The 24,100-nt window shown below is 53.9% G+C and overlaps 10 protein-coding genes across 10 annotated transcripts; 3 read left to right on the top strand and 7 right to left on the bottom strand.

Annotated features, from left to right (window-relative positions):
- The first annotated feature begins 410 nt into the window (after positions 1 to 410).
- Positions 411 to 3,123, top strand: trpB (tryptophan synthase TRP5). The gene is made up of 3 exons (XM_025644371.1): positions 411 to 773; positions 854 to 1,157; positions 1,232 to 3,123. Exons 1-3 carry the CDS (start codon positions 638 to 640, stop codon positions 2,961 to 2,963), a joined length of 2,172 nt encoding a protein of 723 aa, XP_025509422.1. The 5' UTR covers positions 411 to 637; the 3' UTR covers positions 2,964 to 3,123.
- Positions 3,124 to 3,663: 540 nt separating this feature from the next.
- BO66DRAFT_310954 (amidohydrolase) lies at positions 3,664 to 5,374 on the bottom strand (the record flags this gene model as incomplete). The annotated part of the gene is made up of 2 exons (XM_025643310.1): positions 3,664 to 5,119; positions 5,184 to 5,374. 2 exons carry the CDS (start codon positions 5,372 to 5,374, stop codon positions 3,664 to 3,666), a joined length of 1,647 nt encoding a protein of 548 aa, XP_025509421.1.
- A 457-nt stretch (positions 5,375 to 5,831) lies between these two features.
- Positions 5,832 to 7,593, bottom strand: BO66DRAFT_310843 (putative RING finger domain protein; the record flags this gene model as incomplete). Its single annotated transcript, XM_025643304.1, has 5 exons — positions 5,832 to 5,952; positions 6,079 to 6,255; positions 6,313 to 6,750; positions 6,819 to 7,381; positions 7,483 to 7,593. 5 exons carry the CDS (start codon positions 7,591 to 7,593, stop codon positions 5,832 to 5,834), a joined length of 1,410 nt encoding a protein of 469 aa, XP_025509420.1.
- An 807-nt stretch (positions 7,594 to 8,400) lies between these two features.
- Positions 8,401 to 10,821, bottom strand: BO66DRAFT_387457 (putative NADH-ubiquinone oxidoreductase 64 kDa subunit). The gene is made up of 4 exons (XM_025646311.1): positions 9,968 to 10,821; positions 9,560 to 9,900; positions 9,350 to 9,500; positions 8,401 to 9,299 (listed from the first exon to the last, which is right to left on the bottom strand). Exons 1-4 carry the CDS (start codon positions 10,782 to 10,784, stop codon positions 8,551 to 8,553), a joined length of 2,058 nt encoding a protein of 685 aa, XP_025509419.1. The 5' UTR covers positions 10,785 to 10,821; the 3' UTR covers positions 8,401 to 8,550.
- A 400-nt stretch (positions 10,822 to 11,221) lies between these two features.
- Positions 11,222 to 17,296, bottom strand: BO66DRAFT_467274 (putative sister chromatid cohesion protein Mis4). The gene is made up of 5 exons (XM_025652550.1): positions 17,005 to 17,296; positions 16,750 to 16,939; positions 16,559 to 16,695; positions 14,488 to 16,501; positions 11,222 to 14,431 (listed from the first exon to the last, which is right to left on the bottom strand). Exons 1-5 carry the CDS (start codon positions 17,165 to 17,167, stop codon positions 11,614 to 11,616), a joined length of 5,322 nt encoding a protein of 1,773 aa, XP_025509418.1. The 5' UTR covers positions 17,168 to 17,296; the 3' UTR covers positions 11,222 to 11,613.
- A 151-nt stretch (positions 17,297 to 17,447) lies between these two features.
- Positions 17,448 to 18,101, top strand: BO66DRAFT_11698 (DNA-directed RNA polymerase I core subunit RPA12). Its single transcript, XM_025641873.1, has 3 exons — positions 17,448 to 17,661; positions 17,734 to 17,965; positions 18,028 to 18,101. Exons 1-3 carry the CDS (start codon positions 17,547 to 17,549, stop codon positions 18,044 to 18,046), a joined length of 366 nt encoding a protein of 121 aa, XP_025509417.1. The 5' UTR covers positions 17,448 to 17,546; the 3' UTR covers positions 18,047 to 18,101.
- Positions 18,080 to 19,387, bottom strand: BO66DRAFT_363594 (deoxyhypusine monooxygenase). The gene is made up of 2 exons (XM_025645123.1): positions 18,771 to 19,387; positions 18,080 to 18,682 (listed from the first exon to the last, which is right to left on the bottom strand). The coding sequence occupies exons 1-2, from the start codon at positions 19,259 to 19,261 to the stop codon at positions 18,157 to 18,159; spliced, it is 1,017 nt and encodes a 338-aa protein (XP_025509416.1). The 5' UTR covers positions 19,262 to 19,387; the 3' UTR covers positions 18,080 to 18,156.
- Positions 19,388 to 19,848: 461 nt separating this feature from the next.
- Positions 19,849 to 20,296, bottom strand: BO66DRAFT_11692 (uncharacterized protein). The gene has a single exon (XM_025641872.1). The coding sequence runs from the start codon at positions 20,134 to 20,136 to the stop codon at positions 19,906 to 19,908; it is 231 nt and encodes a 76-aa protein (XP_025509415.1). The 5' UTR covers positions 20,137 to 20,296; the 3' UTR covers positions 19,849 to 19,905.
- BO66DRAFT_339094 (ETC complex I subunit) lies at positions 19,883 to 21,179 on the bottom strand. Its single transcript, XM_025644370.1, has 3 exons — positions 20,903 to 21,179; positions 20,737 to 20,847; positions 19,883 to 20,687 (listed from the first exon to the last, which is right to left on the bottom strand). The coding sequence occupies exons 1-3, from the start codon at positions 21,127 to 21,129 to the stop codon at positions 20,378 to 20,380; spliced, it is 648 nt and encodes a 215-aa protein (XP_025509414.1). The 5' UTR covers positions 21,130 to 21,179; the 3' UTR covers positions 19,883 to 20,377.
- Positions 21,180 to 21,336: 157 nt separating this feature from the next.
- On the top strand, positions 21,337 to 22,347 carry BO66DRAFT_339091 (F1F0 ATP synthase subunit f). Its single transcript, XM_025644369.1, has 6 exons — positions 21,337 to 21,369; positions 21,459 to 21,516; positions 21,589 to 21,603; positions 21,745 to 21,898; positions 21,959 to 22,024; positions 22,081 to 22,347. Exons 2-6 carry the CDS (start codon positions 21,469 to 21,471, stop codon positions 22,104 to 22,106), a joined length of 309 nt encoding a protein of 102 aa, XP_025509413.1. The 5' UTR covers positions 21,337 to 21,369; positions 21,459 to 21,468; the 3' UTR covers positions 22,107 to 22,347.
- Positions 22,348 to 24,100: the final 1,753 nt, after the last annotated feature.

Here is a 24,100-nt window from a genome sequence, read left to right as displayed (position 1 = left end):
CTCTGTCTTACTTGGCTCTTCTGTTCTGGGGTCATCCAGCACCTGAAATGACTTAGAAGTTTTTAGAGTCCTGTTATCAACGTATCTAAGGTGTGAGGATTGAGTCTTATTGTCACTAGAGCTATCATTATTGTAGCATACCTTTTCTACAGCATTCATTGTTGCTTTCCTTATCACTGAATGATTCTCTATATCCTTTGGAATGGGCTAAGATAGCGCGAGAGAGAGAGAGAGAGAGAGAGAGAGCCTGTAATACATGTAACTATGCGTACCATACCATACCAACCCCATACCGCAGCAATACCCGAGTGTTATCTTATCGCCACATCACCTGACCTGGCGGGACAATTCAATCGAGGGAGATCGATTTGATTTACTCGCCGACAGTGACTCAATCCTGCCCCTTCCAAGTTCCCCCTCCCCCTCCAAATTTACATTCGAGGCCGTGCTGACTGCCTGCTTTCTCTCCCCTAATCGGACCCCTTTCAATTGTGGGCCGTTTACTCTGTCCTCCTGATCCTATCCTTAAACCCTTCCTTTTTTTCCCGGGTCCATCGAACCGCCACTCGTTCTTCCCCCATCCTCCGTCCCTCTCCGCGTTTTGCGTTTTGCCCCTCCACCTCACCACACCCACACCATGGATGGAATCAAGAACGCGTTCGCTCGCGCCAAGCAGGAGAAGCGTGCTGCTTTGGTAGCCTACTTCACCGCTGGATATCCTACCATTGAAGAGACTGTTGATATCCTGTTGGGCCTGGAAAATGGTGGTGCTGGTAAGAGCTTGATGCTCCCCGCTTCCCGTTGGCTCCGATTGCGGACCGCTGACCATTTGTTTGCATTGCGTCAATCACAGACATCATTGAGATGGGCGTCCCCTTCACCGATCCGATCGCAGACGGCCCGACCATCCAGAAGGCCAACACTCAGGCATTGGCCAACGGTGTCACGATTCCCTGGGTGTTGGACACCGTCCGCTCCGCCAGAAGTAAAGGCCTTCGCGCCCCCGTCCTGTTGATGGGTTACTACAACCCCCTCATGCAGTACGGTGAGGAGCGCATGCTCCAGGACTGCAAGGCCGCTGGGGTCAACGGTTTCATCATGGTCGATCTGCCCCCAGAGGAGGCCGTCCGCTTCCGTGACTTCTGCACTAGCTATGGGTAAGAAGTCCTGCACTGGTGTGCCTTGTTCTTTTTTTCCCCCCACGCATACTGATAGTCCCCTGCTTCGTTAGCTTGTCCTACGTCCCCCTCATCGCTCCCGCCACCTCCGAGTCTCGTATGAAGCTCCTCTGCAAGATCGCAGATTCCTTCATCTACGTCGTTTCCCGCATGGGTGTCACCGGTGCTACCGGATCCCTCAGCACGAACTTGCCCGATCTCCTGTCTCGTGTCCACACTTGGTCCGGCAATGTGCCCACCGCGCTCGGATTCGGAGTCAGCACCCGCGAGCACTTCCTTTCCGTGCAGAATATCTCGGAGGGTGTTGTGATCGGAAGCCAGATCATCACCGTCTTGGGTGACGCGCCTGCCGGCCAGGCGGCTAAGCATGCCCAAGAGTACCTGACCAGCGTTACTGGTCGCAGACTTGAGCGCGATGCTCAAGGTCAGGTTTCCGGGTCGGTCCACGTCTTAGAGCCTGTCTTGAAGGAGGATCCTCCGGCGCTTTCGCAGCCCACCGACGTCATCACCAACGATGACACCCCCGATGGCCCCGGCCTGGTCGACCAGATTGACGCCCTCAACGGCAGCGGGGACCCGTCCGCCATCCCTTCTCGTTTCGGTGAGTTCGGCGGTCAGTATGTTCCTGAGTCTCTCATGGACTGCTTGGCCGAGTTGGAGCGCGGCTTCGAGATTGCCCGCAACGACCCCAAGTTCTGGGAGGAGTTCCGGTCGTACTACCCTTACATGGGCCGCCCCAGCAGCCTTCACCTGGCCAACCGCCTCACCGAGCACTGCGGTGGCGCCAATATCTGGCTGAAGCGTGAGGATCTCAACCACACCGGTAGCCACAAGATCAACAACGCCCTGGGCCAGATTCTCCTTGCCCGCCGCCTCGGCAAGACCAAGATCATCGCTGAGACCGGTGCCGGTCAGCACGGTGTGGCGACCGCGACGGTCTGCGCCAAGTTCGGCATGCAGTGCGTGGTCTACATGGGTGCCGAGGACGTGCGGCGCCAGGCGCTTAACGTGTTCCGGATGAGACTGCTGGGCGCGTCCGTTGTGGCCGTCGACGCCGGCAGCCGCACCCTCCGTGACGCGGTCAACGAAGCCCTGCGCGCCTGGGTCGTCGATCTGGACACGACGCATTACATCATCGGCTCGGCCATCGGCCCCCACCCCTTCCCCACGATCGTGCGCACCTTCCAGTCGGTTATCGGCGACGAGACCAAGCAGCAGATGAAGGAGCTCATCGGCAAGCTGCCCGACGCGGTCGTCGCCTGCGTCGGTGGCGGCAGCAACGCCGTGGGTATGTTCTACCCCTTCTCCAACGACACCTCGGTCAAGCTGCTGGGCGTCGAAGCCGGCGGTGACGGCGTGGACACGGACCGCCACTCGGCCACACTCTCCGGCGGCAGCAAGGGTGTCTTCCACGGCGTCCGCACCTACGTCCTCCAGGACAAGCACGGCCAGATCTCCGAGACCCACTCGATCTCCGCCGGTCTGGACTACCCCGGTGTCGGCCCCGAGCTCAGCAACTGGAAGGACAGCGACCGCGCCAAGTTCGTGGCCGCCACCGACGCCGAGGCCCTGACGGGCTTCCGGGCGCTCGCCCAGCACGAGGGTATTATTCCGGCGCTGGAGTCGTCGCACGCCGTCTTCGGCGCGATGGAGCTGGCCAAGACCATGCAGAAGGGCGAGAACATCGTCCTCAACCTCAGCGGCAGAGGTGACAAGGATGTGCAGAGTGTGGCGGATGAGTTGCCGCGGTTGGGTCCTAAGATCGGATGGGACTTGAGATTTTAGATTTCGTCGCAGAAAGAAAAAGTTAAGCTTCTCGGGGAAAAGACTGAAGTTCGGTTCGGTGCATTTGTTATTCTTGAGTAGAATTCAGGATATACCTTGACTCTTTTATACACAATGGAACACAATGGAGAGAGCATCGTGTTTATCTCTTGTTCCCGGGGCACTAGAGTATAAAGCATATAGGGTTTACCGTGCCGAAGTGACTGTAATTGTGAGCGTAGTAGTGCCATAGACATGCTGCAGATTCAGGGAGCGGGGTAGCAGTATGTTTATCTCATCAAATTATGTGCATGTCTACAGTATACAGTACGCAGTCCGGTCTGCCGGTAGTGTGCTCTGCGCCTCTTTCTATCCCAGTCCATTTTCTGTACAGTACCAACAGGAATTGAACAAGTTATCACTTGCTTGAACCCGGCAGGTCATTCGACACACCACAAGACTTGTTACCCCCCCCCTTCCCTCCACAAACCATACTATACACACATAATACCCTACACCCAAGAGAGCACTACAACTGTAGTCTGGATACTGTACCCTCCTATCCTATCTATCCTATTCCCCAAACACCCCCCACCGCAGACCCGAAGACACAGAACCATATCCCCTCCCCAAACCCCGATCAACTTACAATACAAGCCAAAGCATATCCAACCCATATCCGACCCATACCCAACCCCTAACCCCTACCGCCCCACTCCACTCACCGTTCAAAAACCCTCCTCCCGGCAAACCAAGTCTCCAGCACCTCGGCCTCCAACAATTCCCCGGCCTCCCAGGCCATATCCAAGACCACAAAGTCCGCCATCTTACCGGCGGCCAACGTGCCGGTGCGGTCCTCGTCGAAACACGAGTACGCGGAGCCGGCGGTGGCAGCGACGACGGCGTCGAGCAGCGGCAGGGCGAAGGCGGGGTTGAAGACGAGGTCCAGGGCGGGGTCGCGGGCGGAGCGGCGGGTGGTGGCGGTGTAGAGGTTGCGGAGGGGGGCGTGCGGGGCGGTGGGGGAGTCGGTGCCGATGGCGAGCGGGGCGCCGTGGCGGAGGAACTCGGCGTAGGCGAAGGCGCGGCGGCAGCGGGCTTCGCCGAGGAGGCGGGGCCAGGCGCGCAGGATGGCCGGGTCGGCGTGCACGGGTTGGATGGAGGCGGTGATGCCGAGGTGGGCGAGGCGCGCGCTGTCGGCGGGGTGAGTGAGCTCGAGGTGTTCGATTCGGTGGCGCTTGCTGGTGCTGGTGCTGCCACTGCCACTGCCGCGGTTGCTGGTGCTGGTGCCGGTGCTGGTGCAGGCTTCCAGCGTGTCGATGGCCAGCCGGACGGTCTGGTCGCCGATGGCGTGCAGGGCGCACTGGAGGCCGGCGGCGTCGGCTTTGGCGACGACCTTGGCCAGCAGCGTGGGATCCCAGAGCGGGCCGCAGGTGGTGCCGGTGCTGGCGTAGGGCTCGAGGAGGGCGGCGGTGCAGGCGTCGACGACGCCGTCGCAGATGATCTTGATGCCGGCGATGCGGAAGTCCGGCGACGTGGTGCGGTTGTACTCGCGGTGCAGGGCGATGGCGCGGTCGACCTGGCGCAGCACGACGGCCTCGTCCGGCGACGGGGTGATGATCCAGTGCGCCGCCAGGCGGATGGGGACGGGCTCGCGCGCCCGCAGCTGTTGCATCGTCGTCCACACGTTCTCGTCCGTCGCCATCTCGATCATCCCCGTGTAGCCCGCCGCGTTGTAGGCCCGCACCGCCTGGCGGATGTAGCCCAGCTTCTCCTCGGCCGTCGACACGCGCGCCACGTGCGGCCACACGTAGGTCACCGCCGCCGCTTCGCCCAGCAGGCCGCTCGGCAGGCCCGTCGTCGCGTCGCGGGCGATGGTGCCCCCCTCCGGGTCCGGGAGGCCGGCCACCTGCAGCTCCTCCAGCGCGGGCGTGTTCAGCCAGGCGAAGTGCAGGTCCTTCGAGTCGATGAAGATCGGCCGCGGGTCCAGGTCGTCGATCATGCTGGCCAGCGCCTGGCCGTCCGTCATGCTGTGCATCCAGCCGCGGCAGAAGAGCCGCTCCGCCGTGGGGTTCTCGGCCGCGGCGCGCGCGATCGTCGCGCGGATGTCGGCCAGGTTCTTGCAGTCGCTGAGATCGATCTTGGAGAGAGAGGCGCCGAACAGCAGCAGGTGCATGTGTCTGTGGGTCTGGATCTGAGCTTGAGGCCATGGGAATCTAGGAATCTGGGAATTTGGATCTTTACCCGTCGATGAATCCAGGTAGGACTTTCTTGCCATTCAAATCGACCTCATGATCCACCGGGTCAGTGGGAAGATCGGTTTCGGTGCCGACGTAAACAATGCGGTCATCCTCGATGATCATACAAGTGGGAGAATCTGCGGGGGGAGGATTGACTCCCGGTATAATAGTGGCATTCCTGAAGAGAGTCTTCATATTGGAATTGGAACTGAAGATGAAAGTGAAATGAGGCACGAGGAAGAGAGCAGGGTATATAGCAAGATGTGAAAGACCAGGAAATGGAAAGCAACAGCTGTCAAAGTAAACCAAAGTAGACTAAAAGGTGGGGTGGAGCGAGGGAAGGAGAAGGAAGCGAGTGATAAGATGGAAAGTGGATCAATCAATCAATCTTATCGCACTATTAGTCAACTCACTAGTCAACAGTCACCAACCAAATCGACTGACTGTCAATTAGTAGTCATTAATCCATCAGGCAGCAAGGAAGCGACAGGTTACGCACTCAATATGCCAATGCCAATGCCTATGCCAATGCCAATGCCAAGCAAGGTAAGGTCGTTACTACGTAACAAAGCTAGTCGTCGCATCGGATCCCAATCTCCTGACCAGCTGCTGTCGTCGTCCAAAGTCTATACAAAAGTCCCTCCTCTCCAAGTCAGCTGCTGCTGCCCCCTCCTCCCAATCGGTTACGCACCCAGCCCGTAAACCCGGAGCCGGTGCTAGATCCCTCACCACGGCTATCTCGTCGTTGGTCCTGTCCATTGTTCCGGTCCTGGCTTTCGCCCTGACCATGTCCTTGATCATGTCCCTGACCTTGCCCCTGACCTTGCCCCTGACCTTGCCCCTGGTCTCGTCCCTGCTCCTGTCGTTGAGCTGGCGCCTCAGAGCTAGGACCAGGCGACGCAGCTGACCAAGATGAGAATGACCGCGAGCTCCACGAGGAGGGTGATTGTTCAGGCCAAGCGCCTGGAGGCGGCTGTGACGATCTACCGGGGTTGGCCTCGGCACTGCTTGTGCGTCGCGAAACAGGCTCAGGACTATCGGCAATTACCACCGGGTCATCGCTTGTTCCTTGGGTCCTATACACACACTATTAGCACCAGTTCAAACACCACCAGATAATGCGGGTGACTCACTGAGGGGAATCTATACCCCGTCGGCAATGAGGACAAGTGTTATGTTGGTTCAACCAAAGCTCGATGCAGTTATAATGAAACCAATGCTTGCAAGGAAGCACCGTCACTTCGGCTCCAAGCTCCACAGCATCCATGCAAATCGAACATTCAGCTCGGCCTTCATGGCCCAGCATTTCCGTGTCAACCTTCTTCTTCGGCAGGGATCGAATAGCATTGGCAGGAGCTGGAGGAGGTGCGCCACGGTTGGCAGTCTGATCAATCAGCTGAGAGATAACCCTGTCTAGCTCCTCTTGTGAATAGACCGCGTCGCCAAGGCGATCGAAACTCAACAGCGACGACAGCATCGCCAGCGGGTTAGTCCCTGTCACCACCCGTGCGCCGCCAGTTCCAGCCGCTTGGGCGTTGGCACCCAAATCTGCACGAAACAACTCAAGGATACTGCAGTCAAGTCAGCACTCTGCCACGCACTCCTTTCCCTTTTTGACTGGAACACAGTATCAACTTACTCACTCAAGGTCCGTAGCGGATTGTTAATCGGCTGCGGACCATCCGCGTCTCGAGGATGTAAGCCACCATCCTGGCTGGACGTTGCGGAATTCCCGGTCTCAATATTGAATTCAAAGGAGCCCAGACGTTGTCCCTGTCCCCGAGGTTGGCTAGAGGCTTGCCCCGAGCTGGACACAGAGGCCGAACGCTCGCGTTGTTGGTAGTTGCTGGTCAAGCCCCGGAAGATGCTGTCAATATTCTGCACCATCATCATCGGATCGAGGTTCGAAGTGCCCCGCGTGGACGGGGACTGCCCGGACTGCCCGCCAAAGCCATGCGTGTAGGTGGTTGTGGAGAAAGTGAAGCGACCGTCCGAGGACCGGTATGTGCGATGCCGGAATCCACTTCCGGAGTCCCAGGGCTGATCACCCTCGTTACGGTCCTGATCCCCTTGGGGAGCAGCCCAGGGGTTATGATCAGCCCATGGGTTGCGCGGAGAGCCGGCAGACCGGGGAGAGGAGGCAGAGTCGGGACGGTCGGAAATAGAAGGCGGTTCTTCATCGGGGTCGGGAGGGATTTCGACCTGCGACCGGTTGACCGATTAATTTAGAACGCGATGCAGCATACGTAGTATGAGTAGTAGATAGGTCAGATGAGGAGAGAATGAATCGGGTATAAGCGTACAATCTCGGTAAAGTCCGACTGGCATTGCGGACAAATCAGGCCGTGCTCGCTGCGCGGCCAGACGCCGCCGCAAGCATGACACATGACACGGTCTCCGGCGGCGTCGGCCATGATGACAAGGCCGAACCAAGAGACTCAAAATGAAGCGCGAAGGGGTGAGCGTCGAGGAGGGATAGAATGAGAGAGGAGCCAGGGGAGAGGGGAAGGAGAGGAGCAAGAGGAGATCCGATCAATCTATCGGTGGTCGCAATCCAGATTCGGACCAGCAAACGGGCGTTTGGCGGGGAACAGCGATCTGGAAATTAGCTCGTGTTTGCTTGATTCTCTGGCAACCAAAATCCAGTCATGCAACCTCAGTCATGGTTTATTTGTCCGTCCGTCCGTCTGTCCGTCCTTTGGCTTTGTTGCAAGCACAGCCTGGATGGGTGGCAGGGCAGCGAAAGCTCAATCTAGAGATACATGGAAGTGTCGATGATGACGGCAGACAAACAGTAGGAGGAGCAAGAGCGATGGACGCTCAGATTAGCCGCGCAAACAATGGGTGCCTGTGGGTGCCTGTGGGTGCCTGTAAAAAGTATGGGTAATGCGTAACCGAGTCAAAAGTAACAAGTACACAGAGGTGTGGATAAACAACAAATAATAAGAAGGGGAGGATAAAAGAGGTGAAGTGAAGTGGGGGGGAAGAGAAAGAGAGGAAGAAGCTAAACAATTGAAGTATGAGTAGAAGAAGAGGGAACAGTCGGGAAGGAGTAAATGAATAATGACGTTAGCCCCCCCCCCCAGCCTGTGGCGCAGTCGAATTTCTTTCTAAGCATCATTCACCACCACAACGCAACAACACGACTTCTACACGGTTTGGGCCTGTCTGGGCCTGCCTATGGCCTTTAGCCTGGTCATAAGATAATGGAATCAGTGGTCATTAAGTCATTGCATATAACTAATATCCACTGCGAAGCTAAAGAATTAAGGTCGTCGTCCATAGATATCTATATCTGCATATCGACCCTTTCCCCCCCTGAACAATGGGTGGATGGGTCGAAAATCAACTCAATAACAGTCAACAGAGAACTAGAAACTCATCAGATCTCTTCCAAAGAGCGCCCTCTTCGCCCAGTCCATGGCCAGCATACATCTGGTCCGGAAGCTCACACTCTCAGCAAAGTACACACTCCGCCACAGATACATCGCCAACACGCCCCCGCTGAAGTTCAGCCCTCCAAAGTCAAACACCGCCGCATTACTGATGTACGCCAAACTGCCCAAATGCTTGTACTTGAAGGCCTTGTATACCGCCTCGTCTAGATCTCCGTAGTCGATCTGGTTGGCCTGCATGCCCGGCAACGCAGCCGCGATCTTGGTCAGTTTCCGGCCGAGGTACTCGCCCTGCTGGTTGGCGCGCTGCGCCGTGGCCGGGAGAGAGGTGAGCTTGTTGTCAATCTGGTGCAGGAGCTCGGACAGTTCGCCGAATTCGAGAGTTCCAGAGTGGTCCTTGTCATATTGTTCAAAGAGTTTGTCGAGACGGCGGAGGTGGTTCGAGGCCTGGGGGAAGCGCTTCTTCACGCGGCTGGCGACCTCCTTCCACTCGCGGAAGGTCAGATGCAACTTCTGCGGGTCCTTGCCCTTCTCCCACGCGATAGTACGGAGGAAGGAGACAATGTGCTCGGCAATATTGTTCTGCACCGTGCTGCAGTCGCCAATGGCGTAGACGTCGCCCAAGGGTGCCCCAATCAGGCGTAGGTGCGAGTCAGTTTCCAGGGCATGTTTGTTGTTTTGGGATTCAAGTCGGTCAGAGAGCCGCTTGCAGAGAGGAGCGCGGGCTATGCCATTAGCACAACTTTCGTAGACAGGGGACTAAAGAGATACTTACAGACACCAGTCGACCAGAGACAGAAGCCCATAGGGATCTCCTTGGTCACGACCTTGCCGTCTTCAGTTTGGGTGAAGAGGACTTTGCCGTCGCGAACTTCCTTGACTCGAGCATTGGTCAGGATGTCCACGGAATCGCGAGCGAAGCGAGCCTATGTAGGTGATCAGCACAAGAAGTTCAATGGTTCGATTGTCGAGCGCACGAACTCACCTCGGCGTATTTGGACAGTGCCTCGTCATAGGTGTTGAGGATATGGCTCCGGCTCTGAATAATGTGCACGGAGATCTCATTCCGCAAAACCTTGGGGAAGGAGTGGAGAAGATCCTCGTTCAAAAGATCGAACAGTTCAGCAGCAAACTCCACGCCTGTCGGGCCACCACCACAGACAACGAACGACAAGAGACGCCTGCGCTCTTCGTCACTAGTAGTCGGGAGACAGGCCAGTTCCATATTCTCCAGAACTTGGTTCTTGATCTTGCGAGCATCGTCGATCGTCTTCAGGAAGTGGCAGTTCTCGAGGCCCTTGACACCATGGGGGTTGGTCACGCAGCCTACGGATTGGGAACGTCAACATCAGTCTGTGCAATCAACCACAAAAACAAGTCGACGGAAACATACCGACTCCAATAACCAGTTTATCGTAGGGAAGGTAGAACCTCTGCTCCTTGCCACTGGCATCAACCTGAGACACCTCGACCAGCTTCTCAGAGAACTCCACATCTTCAGCCTGTCCCTTCAGGAAATGGCCATTGATCCGCTGCACAATGCGACGGACAGGCTCCACGAGGGACCTCAAACCGAGCGTACCCACCGTTGCGGACGGTAGCATAGGTGTGAACAAGAAATAATTGGTGGGAGACACGACCGTAACATGGTAGTCACCCGGGTTGAGGTGCTTCAGCAGCGCAATGCTTCCCCAGCCCGTTCCCAACACCACCAACCTAGGCTTGTCTTGGTTTGCCAAGCGGTCGTCCGAGTCATTGTCACTGATTAAGACCTCGGCAATGGGCAGATTCTTAGGGCCGCCCCGTCGGGGATTCAGGGCCAATTCCGAGACCGGGACATCCGAGGCGCTGGAGTTCTCGCGGTAAGTGGTCGCATCGTAGATGAAGAAAGCCACCACTGCCGCACCGCTCATAACAATGAAGAAACCACAGTATGCGAACGACTTGAACAAGACATTGCGGATGGAGGATCTCCGCACGACCTCCGCGGCCTCTGTTGTGGTGGACTTATGCCGGGCCGAATACCGGGGGTTGAAGAACGTCCGCGACGACAGACATTGAGCGGTAGGCTTTAGAAGAGATGATCGGGTTCGGGCTGTTACCAAGCCAATTGGTGCCGAGCGCTTTGAGGAATTGTAACGACGAGAGAGAAGGCCGATTCTTCGCAGCGAAGACGTGTCCGGACGGGGGGGGGGCAAAGCTGCGCTCATGGAAGCGGTAGGGGGGGGGGGGGGGGGGGGGAGAAAAACAGGACAAGGAAGAACAGGTGAGTTTGAAGGGCTGGGCTAAATATTAGCACCCGCAATGGGGGATCAAAGATAGAATAGACAGAAATTCACCAAGAGAACGAGTGAATACACGCAATGAAGGAAGTTGCACCACCGAGCGTAAGTGAGGAAGAGTGGGAAGAATGAACAGAACAGCAAGAGACACGCGAAAATCGGAGGGAGTGAGTGAGTGAGTGAGTGGCAGGCGACGTCATTGGGAGCCAAGCCCGCTAACTGGAAGGACTGAGGCCCACCCGTGACTGCCACTCGGCCTGCAGGGCCCGGCTTGGCATCCATCCAGTATGAGCGAGCAATAGCGGGTGCTAGTCTAATGCGCACTCACTACAAACGAATCTTCACCAACAGTTGCAAGTAGCTCTGGAAATATTGATAGCACGAGCTAAAAGTAATCTATCTACATCTCGGCAGTCCAACCTCCTCCACCGCAAGCTAGAAACCATCAAACCACGACCCAAGAAATGTGGAGGTAACCCACCCTTCCGAGATTCAATGAAGATAGTAACTAGTACTCATGTATAGATAACAACAAAAGAAACCAGTAAGCATGCTCCTCTCTGGTTTAGAAATATGGGAATAAGTATGAAAGTTCATCAGTAGCGCTCAGTTACCAAGCCAAAGCAAAAGTCTCCTCCCCATTAACGCCGGTCCGGGTCCCATATGCATGCAACCTTTCGACTATTAAACAGCCCAGTTACACTTCCTCCATCAAAACCGACCCGATCAACGGGCCTTCGGCTTCGTTTGTTAATGCTCAATGCCATTCCTGTTCTTCTCCCGGTTCAGTGCTGGCTCGTTTCTTCCCCGAACCGCTCTTTCGCCCGCGCGGACGTTTCACCGGACTGTGGCCGGACGTCGAATTCTTTCTTTTCGCGGGTCTCTGCACACCCGTGGAAGCCCATGCAGCTCCCTGATCATCCATGTCCGTGACTTCTTCTCCCTCGGCATCTTCGTTGTCTCCCACCTTAAACTCGTCGTCAATCGCGAGTAAGGTCGCAAATTCTCGGCACTTCTCGATCATAGCCTCCTCGCTACTCAGAGAGTTCATGTTCCGTGCGATCGCGTCCCAGAATTTATCGCCGGTAATTCCATGCACCTTGGTGGCCGACTTGTTGAGCTCTTTGGACCCGGCTTTAGCTTCCTTGTCACGGACATGTGCTGTGACTCCGTAGAGACGGCGAAGATATGTTCGGGCTTCCCATAGCATGGCGAGGGATGCGGCAGCCGTGGCCAGAAGCCGCAGGGTCTCTGGGTTGACCTCTGGTTTCGGAGCCATGTCTCCTAGACCCTGCGCCGCGGACATAGTCGTCGCTGCCCCACCTTCGGCCGACGTCTCAGGCTTCGAAACGAAGATTTCCGTCTCGATTGAGTGAGCCACAACGGTTCCCGTTGCAGACACAATGCGTTCCATACAACCAATAGTCGGCACGAGTTCCGCAAGCTGGCCATAATCCAAGAACGCGAGATTTTGCGCCACAAACCGGGCGAGCAAAAGGTGTTCGGGCGGGTCGCCGGTGACCTTGAGCTTTTTGAGTTCAAAATCCACCTTGGAGCAAAGATTGGACAAGAACTTCCTCTGGTAGCGGCTGTTGCTGATCTTGATAATATCAAAAAGCGGTGCTAGTTTGGCGATGTATGGGCGGCTCAAGGCGCCAGTCGGATCTCCCACAACATCGCGCTGGTAGTAAAACGCTTCCTGGACAGCACGCATGTATTCTCTTTCGAACATAGATTCGTACTGTTGATGAAGCATCCTGTGAGTATCGGCTGCTACCTTGGCAATTGCTGGTACTGTAGATGTCTCCAAGGAGACGAGGACACCGGCACACTCTTTGGGGTGCACTAGACCTTGACGGTTGATGCTTGCTATCAATTCAACCGCCGTCAAAGCATACGAATCCTGCCTTGATTGCGCAACTTTAAGCATGTTGTGCAGGAAGTGCTGTGCAATCAATGCCGCAGCGCCATCATTGTCGCTGGCTTTGAGTGACCCTCCCAACCTTGTTGCTTTCTCTTGTTCTGCAATCTCGGCAGCAGCCACCACAGACTTTTCTGCCTTGCCTTCGTGCATTGCAAAGAAATCAGCAAAGGACCTGAGTACTATGTTCTGCAGACTTGGGTTGTCTTCCTTGAAGACGCCCGAGAGGACGTGTCTCGGGCCCTCGCGACCAAACTGCGCTGGCCAAGACTGACAGACGGATCCCAGACTCTCCAGCGACATTACCCTTAGCTCAAGCGGTTGCTTAGGAAGGGCAAATGATATGATGGAGTCCACCATCAAGCCAGCCACCGATCCTCCGCTCCAAGATGGAAAGGCAGCTCTAAAATGAGGCTCGTATTTTTCGAGATCACAGTGCCTTCCAACGCAGCCAGCGATCCGAATATAGCTCTTAGCTCTAGCCAACACTGCACTGTTGGTGCTATCCGAAAGGTCGATGTTCTTGTAGTGCTGTATCGGTTTCAACACCGAGATCGTGAGCTTCACGAGCCGATCGGTATTATTCAAAACGCCATTGATGGTCCAAAGACAAGCCATAACCTCGTTGAGTTCGGAGCGAGCAAGCTTGGCAACGCTCTTGAACAGATCGTTCTGCACCTCTTTCAAAAGAGTGTTATGAGCCGATGACAGGTACGGCAGCACACAACGATAAATGACGACCACAGACCGGAATAGGAATAGATCCTCCGCCGTAGCCAGATGTCCAATGTACGGATGAAGCGTCTCCAACTGATCGGGACGGAACAGCTTCGCATTGGCTTTCGCGAACACGGTCATTGTCTGCAGCAGCGCCTGCTGAAAGTCTTTGCCAGATTCATTGTCTTCGACAAGTCTTTCGAACATGGTAGAGACCATAGCTTTACACACCTTGAAATTAAGAGGTGCAGACTTTGAAGTGTCGGCCATGATCTTCCTCAGACAATTACCCAAGGTTTCAAGCGCGGTGTCGCTGCGTTGAACAAGATCAACGATCAGAGTGACGCGCTCACCAAGACCCACCTTGAGCATGGAGTTGTCTTGCGCAGAGTCTATCAGGTCATGGAAGGGCGCAAGCCATATCTCCTCAAATGTCTGGCGAGCCAAGGTGGCAACGCTTTCTTCATGATCACATGTCCGCTGCAAGAAGCTGTCCACAATAGCTAGCTTCAACTCAATGCGCGATGTCTTCAAATAGACGTCCTTCAGCAGACCGATGCAGCGCTTTCGCACACCTGCAGTCGGATCGGCAGCACAGGCCAGAATGCTCCGGCAGCCTTCTTCCTCAAGCTTCGGCTTCAGGACCATGCATTTGGCGATCAAAGACAATGCAGAATCGCGCACCATCGGAGATGCGTCTGTCGTACAGCGCAGAATCACACGCATGACTGAGGTATCTCTGTCGAGAAGACTGGGGTCCTTTTCAAGCATGTAGATAACACTCTTCAGACTGCGACTTCGGACCTTAGCCTGATCACTGGCGATCGAGTTGAGTAGAACTTTCAAAATTGTATCGAATGCCTTACAGAATCCCGAGTTTAGGACTGTCATCATGTAAGCAAATCGACCATGTGCTGTAGGAATGTTGTCAAAGTGTCTAGGAAAGTCAGCGATACGCCCTCGTCAAATGCGTGCTTTTTATGAGTCCCTCACCGATGAGTTTCGAGCCACCGCGGGTCAGACATCGACCTCATTAGGAGTTCCACCAGACCTTCATTTGCATCATCATTTGCGGGATCATCTTTGTCTTCCGAGTTGTAGTATACTGAACAAAAGGTTTTGGCCCATTGCGCCAAATAGTATCCCCGAGCACTTGTGAGCTGCCAATTGTCTGAGCTGCGGTCCTGGATAAGATATTCAAGAGTCATCCGATAAGGACCCTCGGCCACGACGAGATCCTGCGGGTGTAAAGCGCGATTCGAATAGTCCTCGAACATCTGCCTCAAATCATCGGTGAGGCCACTATCCGCTTCTTCCATAGCTGGAAGCAAATGCTGGGCAGTCGCTATCAGGTCAGAGATTGCAGAACCCATCCAACCCAGAAGCTCAAGCGCCATGCTCTTGGCGGTCGCGGAGCTCTTATCAAGGTCAGCGATGCCAACCATATGAGAAGCCATAATTCGGAGAAGGAGTTCCGCAGCCGGCCAATCTGTAGAGCCCAGGACGCTAATCAAGTCCTCAGTGAAAAGGTCGAAGATGTTCCGATATGGTTGGTCCCCAGTCTTGGTAGAAGTCATTGCCCGTTGTACGATAAATTTCACGATATATTGAGCACTTCGGACGGCGTTATCATATAAGCGATTGACTTTCGTTGCAAGACGCTCCAGAGACACATCCGAATCCTGATCATCATCTTCCTGACCGCCTCCTGAACGCTCCTCGTCTTCGTCCTCGTCCTCGTCGTTATCAGTCGATCCTGGCAGCTTCCGCTTCATCCTGGAAGACTTGGAGCTGGGAACGTCTAAAGCGGTCGTTTGCACCAGCTGCATCACCAATGCAGTGAGAAGCTGAATATTCTTGCCATCTGCAAGCTTGAACTGCCTGGCACTCTGTCGCGTGGAAGGTAGTTTCTCTAGAGAAACCAATATCTCATCTAGAATATACGGCCGCTGGGCAGGATACTTCGAGAATATCTTTGCTAGAACGTCCATTGCTCCCCGCCTGACCGACTCATACTTCTGATAGCCGACAGTGGAGTCTTTTTCAGTATGAGCATTCTCCACGAAGATCAGTTTGGCTGCGAAGTACTCCGCTGCGTTGACTGTCCCTTCCGACACTTCAATGCGAGCGAGGAAATCGGCGAAAAGGGCAAGGACTTTCTTGCTGTGTTGAATGAGCGCGCCGAGCACCCGTTTCTGCGATGAAAAGAATTCAAAGTACTTCGCATCTTTGCCCCCAGGACGTGCTTGAACGGCAGGAATAACGCAGTGATCGAAAAGCTGATTGAAGACGTTGGGGATTGCTTCGATTAGGTCTTCTGGGCATAGGTCCCGCTCCGTTTGAGAACCAGACATGGTCTGCAGCAAAGTTCCCACCGCGGACAATGCATTGTACATATCATCCAGCTTTCTAAGAAAGTCCTGAGTGTCTGACTCACTTGACGGATCGTCTAGTCTCAAATCAAGCGATTGCGCAGCAATGATGGGCTTTTCGCAGAGCTTCTGGGCCCTGTTCAAATATTCTGAAGGAATGTCCTGAAGCCGATTGAAGCTAATGACCTTCTTAATAGCCTTTTGCAGCCGCGTATGAGTATCTGATGACAGAACTAGGCCGTTCACGTCCAGCGCGTGAGCTGCGACGAACATCGAGCTGGACTGCTCAGTAGTCCCCTCTGACAATGTCCCCGGATCAAGCTGATCCTCTGCCTCAAATATCTCCTGGAACAGGTCCTGGAGCTTGACAAGAGCCGCATCCGCCTCTTCTTTCTGGTCTTTCAACCGGATTGATCCAATATTATCACCACCATCTGCATTGAGTTTGCGCCTCTTTGAGGCAGTATGATTGTCGGTATGAGGTGGCAGCGGTTTCACGGGAATGACTACCGAGAGCTGAGTGGCTTGAGAAGGCTGCCGATTCTGGGGAGGAGGGGTTGGTTTATTTGTGAGGGGTGTCTTTTCTTTCCGGGACGTGGGCTTTTGCGAGAACCTCATGTCGTCCGAGGTTGGATCTGCTGACTGTCAGTACGAGCGCGTATTGCGATTGAGTATATGCTTGGGCTCCATACATCTGAATGCAATGTCCGTGGCGTCCAGCATCATTTGAGCAAAGGGACTAAGTTTGTTGTTGCTGGAAACATGGTCCGGAACGGTAGTTGATGGTGAGGGCTGAACATTTCCCATGCCAGGTGGCAGTTTGAATTTGCTATGAAGTCCAGTGAGTCTTTGTTGTGTATGCCAAGGGTCATCTTCAGCTCACAATTCCGTTAGCTGGTCACCATCCAACAATTGCTGCAGGTACTCCCGAGATGTCTCCAGGCGGCTCGACTCATCGCGTCCCGATCGGATCTCGTTGTTCAGGTCGCTCAGAGCAGTACGACCAGACTGAATAATATGATTGATAGAGGTGGTACTAGGGGGTCGCCCAACGTCAGGACGTAGGATGCAGTCTAAGGAGAGACGGATAACTATCAGTTTGAGCTCCTTTGTCGCTCAGATGCTATATCACACTGACCTAACCCAAATATCGGCGCGCTAGACATGGGAGAATACTGCAGAGCTTCGTTCACATACAGAGGCCGATTCCAAGCCCGAGCTTGCCCATTCGGGCCCAGAGGCTGCGCCTGTGGATGGCCATTGATGACGACCTGAACGGCCGGGTGCCAATTTTGAGCCATAGCAGCGGTATACCCGAGTGGGAAATAGGGGTCGGTGTGACAGGAGGGTTAGAACAGCGGAGGAAGACATGCTCTATCCAGAGACATGGCTATCTGTCAAGGAAATGAGGGATCATTTCAAAAAAGGAAGATGGGTTTACTTCAACAGATCGCAATACAAACTGATGCAATAATTAATGCCAGGCACGGTTCTCATGCCGCTGCCGCTGCTGACCGCCCGGGACTAATGTAGTTGCTGGCCTTGGAAAGTGGTCCGTGCAGTGGAAATCTTTCCGGAGGGCCGCTTTCCCTCGCAGAAAAAAAAGTTGGGAGGCTCACAGATCGATACAGCTAACGAAGAAATTACAACCTCGAACCCCATACTCGACCTATATCCAATATGTCGGCCATCGGATCCCTTGTTTTCTGCACTGACTGTGGCTCCTTGCTGGATGGCTCAATTGGAGACCCGAGCAAGATTCTGATCTGCGATATTTGCGGAGCTAAGAACAAAGGTAGAACGGTTCCCCCAAGTTAAGGAAATATAAAACATACCATGTTACTGACGCAGCTCTCTTGTGGATCAGACACCGTTCCCCAGACTATCGTGTCCGAATCCAAGCCCAGTGCTTTCCCCTCATCTCTCAGGGCAAAGCGATCTGCCGTCCAGACTTTGACCGCGGAGGACAGAAAGACGGAAGCCCTTGCCCAGCACACATGCGCCCAGTGTGGTAGAAAGGAAATGTACTTCACGACAGTACAATTGCGCAGCGCCGACGAAGGAAGTACAGTTTTCTACACGTGTGTTTGTGGTTACAAGTAAGCCCAATTCCTTGCTCGCGCATTCTGAATAGTCCCGGATCATTGACCACTTTCTACAGGGAGACGACCAACAACTAAAATGCGAAAATCATGACGTCTATTTTTTTGGCCCTTATTTGTACATCTATGAGGCACGAAAGCAACTATTTACCGACACCGTAATATCATTGTTCGCATAATTCATCAAATCAAGCAGACACCGCAGCAGGGGCAGCCGAGTCTGGCACCAGGGCGTATTCGACTTCTCCGCTCTTCTCGAATTCCGCCATATCGAGCGCCACGATGATGCTGTCTCTAACCACCTGCTCCGGATCGTTCAAGAACTTCTTCAATGTATCCTCGACACCCTCCACATCGCCCAAGCTGCCAAGGGCTTCCGCGGCTTCGTGTCGCACCATACCCATCTCTGATTGATCGCTCAGGCACTCCGTAAGGCAAGGCACGGAGGCAGGGTGACACAGTTGGCCAAAGACGAAAGCGACCTCGTGACGGAAAAGAGCGGAGGGATCCTTGAGACCCTTGGCCAGCGCATCGACAGCCTCGACGGCCGTGGGCAAGTCCGGAGGCGAGGCAAGGTCGCGCAGTGCGAACATGGCGCGATATCTCTGGAACAGAGGAAGTTTCGTGTCGAGCAGGGTCTTCTCCAATTCGGGAATGGAAGGTTGCTCGGTAGCCATGGGAAGTGGCGGAGCAGGGTCGATGGAAGTGAAGTCACTATTTGTTTCTCAACGATTAGCGCGCTCAATACATCTATGAAGAATCGATAGACTGTGAAATAGACTACGGAATTGCGTAGACGTACCTAGGCTTCAACTTCTCGGCCTTTCTCTCCTCGGAATTCTCCCAGATAATGCGATCCACCGCGATGTCGCACGTCTCGCGGATGACATCGAGCTCCTTCTCATTGTCTCTCAGAGACTTCAAGATCTCCAGGCTGTCCTCATAGCCGAGAGCACCGAGAGCTTCTGCAGCCTCATGGCGACACATGGCATCTTCTTCCGTGTCCTTCAGGACCTGCTGGAGGTACGAGACGGCGTCGGGGTTCCGGGTCTGACCGAGGCAGTAGGCAAGCTCATGCTTGAGGAGGGCGGACTTGGACGAAAAGCCAGCAGCGATGGCCTGAATAGCAGGCAGCGTCTTCTCGGTGGGAGGTTGCAGGCAAGCGAGGTACTTGAGGGAGAAAAGGGCGCGGAACCGGCGAGCGAGGGGCTCGGACTCGGAGGTAAGAACCTTGCGCAAAGTGAGGACGGTCTCGTCGACACCCTCCAGATTATCGTTGGCAGCAGAAGACATGATGATTATGAATTAAAGAACGTATTCGAGAAGGCTGAAAAGAGGGGGGAGGGGGTATAGTTGAAGGAGAATAGAGAGGGCAGAGAGATAGTCGGCCATGAAAGATGGACAATTTTTCGATCTTATCACTACCCGATAATAAATTTTAGGTGGGGGGGCGGGGTGCCAGGGCCGTGGGCTAGGCGTCTTTTGCTTTAAAATCTCTCCAAGCCACCACCACCACCACGATCCGGATCGAAACGTGCCGGTAGGCACCATCCTTCAGCTGCAGCGGGACAGATCTTATCTCTGCTGAAATGCCCCAGGAAAGCTCAATGAGGTGACATATCGCTAGATTGAGATGTGACAATGGACCCATGTGTAGGCAGACAATGTTCATGCCAAATATCGGCACAAAATATAAAGCTCGATGCTCGCACATACATACGGCAGATGCAAAATGTTTCGCAGTTGCGCTAGTGCCTTCCCACGCAAAACGCCGTATTGTACTGTTTTTTATACTACAGCCGTGTATGTAAATTGGCTAGAGTCGTACTAATTAGCTACGGTGGATTTTTCTCTTCAACCTGACATGATATCTTCCATCTCATACATATACCTTTAAGAGGAACTCGTGTGCGGCTAAGATACTCATGTGCTGGTATCTATTTTGGGGATCTAGTCATACTGCTGTTACGTATTAAGATCAATGCAATGCAGTAACTCGCAATAAAGCACTGGGGGTACAAAGGAATTGTAGCACGAGCAGAGACAAAAATGGTAAGCTGGGGCATGAACCAGCATACGGAGAAAAAAGTTTTCAGACCGAGATGCTGATGTGACCCAAGTGAGCCTATAGCATCTGGTTGTTCAAACCTCCGTAGCATATGTACCATGAGGGAACCACTGAAAAGGCTGTATCTTAGCCTGGTCCATGAGTAGGTGCCATGTCAATCACCGCCTTCTAGAAGCCACCTCTAGTGATGCAAACACCTTTTCGGTGACGAAAACAAGCCATGGACTTGTAAGTGTGAGGAGGTTGAAGTGTTGAAAACAATGTGATTAACCTCCAAGCATGATTCAGAACTAGAACAAAAGCCTGCACTTATGTACACGAGACGCGAAGAATAACTCAATTTATTTGGTCTTGATGTGCTTGAGCTTCTTCGGCTCGTGGAGGAAGTTGTTGGAGTACGACTTGGGAACGAACCGGCGCTCATTGGGCTCCTGGACGAAGTACTCGTAACCTTGCTTCTGCGCAAACAGGATGGCGTCCTCCTTGGTCTTGAACTTGAGGTTGGTACCCTGCATGCAGTCGGCGGAAGATTGCCAGCCCATCAGAGGGTTCTCCCACCGGTGACCCTTCTGCAAGATATCCCAATCCATTCTCCAGTGGTGACCGTGCCAGGTTCCAGACTGAGTAGCGGGCTTCGTAGGGCGGTAGATCCTGTATCCAATTAGTGCGCTGGAGCACGGCGACCGACGACCTTACTCACCGGACGGTACGAGCCTGCAGATCGGTGGGAGCGCCGGACAGAACAGCAGCGGCGACGGTGTCACCAGGCTCGCTGCCATCCATGACACGCTTGGGCACGGGGGAGAATTGCCTGGATTGTCGTCAGTTGACGCAAGTTCCCCAGATCGCCACGGAAGAGATCTCACGAAGTAGCGTGGTCAATGGTGGCCTCGTAATCGGGCTGGTGACGGGCCATTGCCTGCGAAGGACTCTCCTTGCGGATCAATGTGCTGTCTTTGTGAGGGATGGTCGGGGCATCAGCAGGGCTGGTCTGGACGGAGCCGTCGGCGGTCGACACAAAACGGGCATTGACAGGAGCGGCGAGCCTGCCAGCGCGGAGGCAGGCGAACCTTCCTACTCTCGCAAGCGACATGATGGGTATATGTGTGTTTGTGGTCTGTGGAGGGAACAGGTGGAGGAGCAGCTGCGGGAGGACAATTGCAAGGTGAGGTATGCGGCGAGTGCCGGTTGTTCAGACAAATCCTAATTAGGACTAGCGCGATAATGAGGCTCCCTGCGTTAGGAACCGCTCATCCGACAACCCGCTTTCTGTTGGCACTTCTCTCTTCTCCCCGTCAGTATTCATTGTCCTAGTTAACCTGCTAGCGTCAAGGTAAGTCGACTATTCCGAGACCGACCCATTGTTTATCTTACGTCTCCTGGTATGAATTGAACTTTTTTACTGATGCGACCTTCGGATAGATCCTTCAAGATGAGCTACATCGCCCGCCGCGGTCTTTCGACCCTGATCCCTCCCAAGGTAAGACCCGACTCTAGCACAGTCTGAAAACAACATGATACCTGGGCAAATTGAATGCTAATAGTTGCTTAGATCGCTTCCCCTAACGTGAGAACCCCTACTGTCGTGTTGCCTGCCTTCCTTCTGAGACGCAGCCTCCGGAAGCAATCTCTTTCTGCTCTGGTCACCTCGGCTGGACAACCCGCACACCCACCCCTTCCCTATCACCCCAGCTAACAACTTGAAAAGGCGATCGGTGCTGCCAAGGATGCTGCCCGCATGGACCGTGTTGTGAACTTCTACGCCAGACTTCCTCGCGGTCCCGCCCCTGAGGTCAAGGCCACTGGCCTCATTGGACGCTACCAGGCTCGCTACTTCACCGGAAAGAACCAGTCTGCTACTCGTTAGTGAAGACTCACCCTCTGTTGTACGATACACCAAACTGACGCCGCATGGCATATAGCCTTCATCCACGCCATTGCCGGTATCCTTCTCCTCGGCTACAGCATGGAGTACTACTTCCACCTCCGTATGTTTCCTAAACTCATTGACAGTGTGCGATACAAGAGCGCTAATCCAGAGCAGGTCACCACAAGAACCACCCCCACTAAACGCCAGGTGTTTGATTTACCGGACGGGCGAGGATTTGTGTATATACCACACCCTCTACAATGAAGACAATGTAGAACATCACCTGGATCATTGTACCATCTTTCAATTGAGAATCGTTTCTAGCAACATGTCCTACCCCTGCGTTCTAACAAATTGTACCACCCCACTGTTTACAGTCTTTGAAGTTTCCCGGGCAGACAGCTTAGGTTCTCTGCTTGATAGACATTAAACAGGTTGACGAGGAGTCCTATGCTATGTGACACAGTGTGCGTAATCAATTCCAGAATGCCCGTACAACTCGAGGGTTTGGACCGGCGGGACTTCCTGTTCATCTTTCCAGGCCTTCAAGATGCCGTACTGAAGCGTACAAGCCAATGGGATAGGGCATCAGTTATGCGCTTCAGAGACCAAACGATATGGTTTAGCATTGTATACAGACTTTTCTCATATGCTAGTTTACCATTCTTCGCAGCTTTACCATGCTTTCTGGTTATTAAGCCAGCAGTGCCCACGTGAGATTACTGAATGGATAAACAACTTCCTCCCATGGCTTAGCGATTATCTCGGCTTTTCAACACCCCACAGCCTCCTGCCCATTTTGACTGCTCTTGCCGTGACAGCTGCCCGGACCTGCATGCCCGACAAGCCTCCGTGAGTGTAACATCGCATCATCGCGCTTGGCCCGAAGGTATTTGCAATGATGTGCAGAGATGTTGGCTCGGGGTCGAGGACTTTACGAATGTGGCTGAGAACCAGCCTCACTTACCTCTTGCATGGTGCGGCTTATCATTCCATTCGTTTTTCGGAGACTTGTCGATAACAGAGTAGATTAGGATAGGTACTTCCGTCGGAGAGTTGAGCACGAATCAGGTCAGAGGAGCATGGTAGCTAGTATACTGTTGGAGCCAACAGGATGGTCTCATAGCCACGATGTCATCAGGAACCGATTGAAGGGACGGGACGGGAAGGGAAGGGAAGGGACCTCGGAAGGAGGGAACGGCGGAACGACCTGGACGGCTGCACAGCCACAGGTGGCTTGACATCATTGCCGGTGCGGGTTCCATCCCAGCTGACATGAATCATGTCGGACCAAGAGACTAGGAAAATCTGCCTTGGGTTGCAACACCCCTTGCTAGCGCCATTGAAGCAAACAATCGGTGCCTTGTCATGAGGCTCGTGGGAGCCGTGCGAATCTGGAAGAAAGGAAAGCGGAGAAGCAAAGGCCGAGGCGCAAAGGGGAAAGAGAAAAACAAAAAAAAAAAAAAAAAAAAAAACGAAAAGAAAAGAGGAGGCTCTTGAACACCATTTTCCTTTTTCATTGCTCGTGCAGGTCGAAGGTCCAAGAGAAAAAAAGGCTTACCTGTCAAAGCTTGCTGCTGTCATCACACTTGCAACAAGCTGTTAGGTATGACAGAAGGTTTTGGGTTCTCCGTTTGCTCCACTACTTTATCCTGACTTACGTTATGACTGTAAGCATCTATGATGTCCTGGGGGTTGATTCTAGGTCTACGCTTGATTGCTGGTAATTGTCATTTCTGGCCAGAGGTACGGAGTACTATGCAGCAGTTATCAGTGGCGCAGCAGTGTCTAAAGTACTAACTAGTACGGAGTAGTGTCACAGCACGATGGGGCGTCGGACACTCCAGCTGAAAGAGTCCGAGACTTGTGACCTTCTTCTCAACCTTCCAGCCTTTCTCAATCAGTTGACTTGAGTTCCAAGGTTTTCTGGACCCAGGTACGACAGCAAGCGGTGCTTAGGCTCAGGGCACTCTGTGAATTCGATCTCGGATCCTGAACGCCTCACTTTCTGATAGGAGCTTTTGCACAGTCCCGGATATGTTGTCTGGGCCTTCAGTGTAAGCATTTGGATTGTACTCTGCCTCTTTGATTGGGTACTACAAGTGTGCCGCACGGTGCTTCTTTGATTTCCGATCAGAGCTCATGCAAAGTATGGTGTAATTGTAACACCGCCCATCTCCTGCAACCTGCATTT

Source organism: Aspergillus aculeatinus (genome assembly GCF_003184765.1).
Source record: "Aspergillus aculeatinus CBS 121060 unplaced genomic scaffold BO66scaffold_1, whole genome shotgun sequence".
NCBI classification, from domain to species: Eukaryota; Fungi; Ascomycota; class Eurotiomycetes; order Eurotiales; family Aspergillaceae; genus Aspergillus; species Aspergillus aculeatinus.
This window is presented reverse-complemented; position numbering and strand designations above follow the sequence as displayed.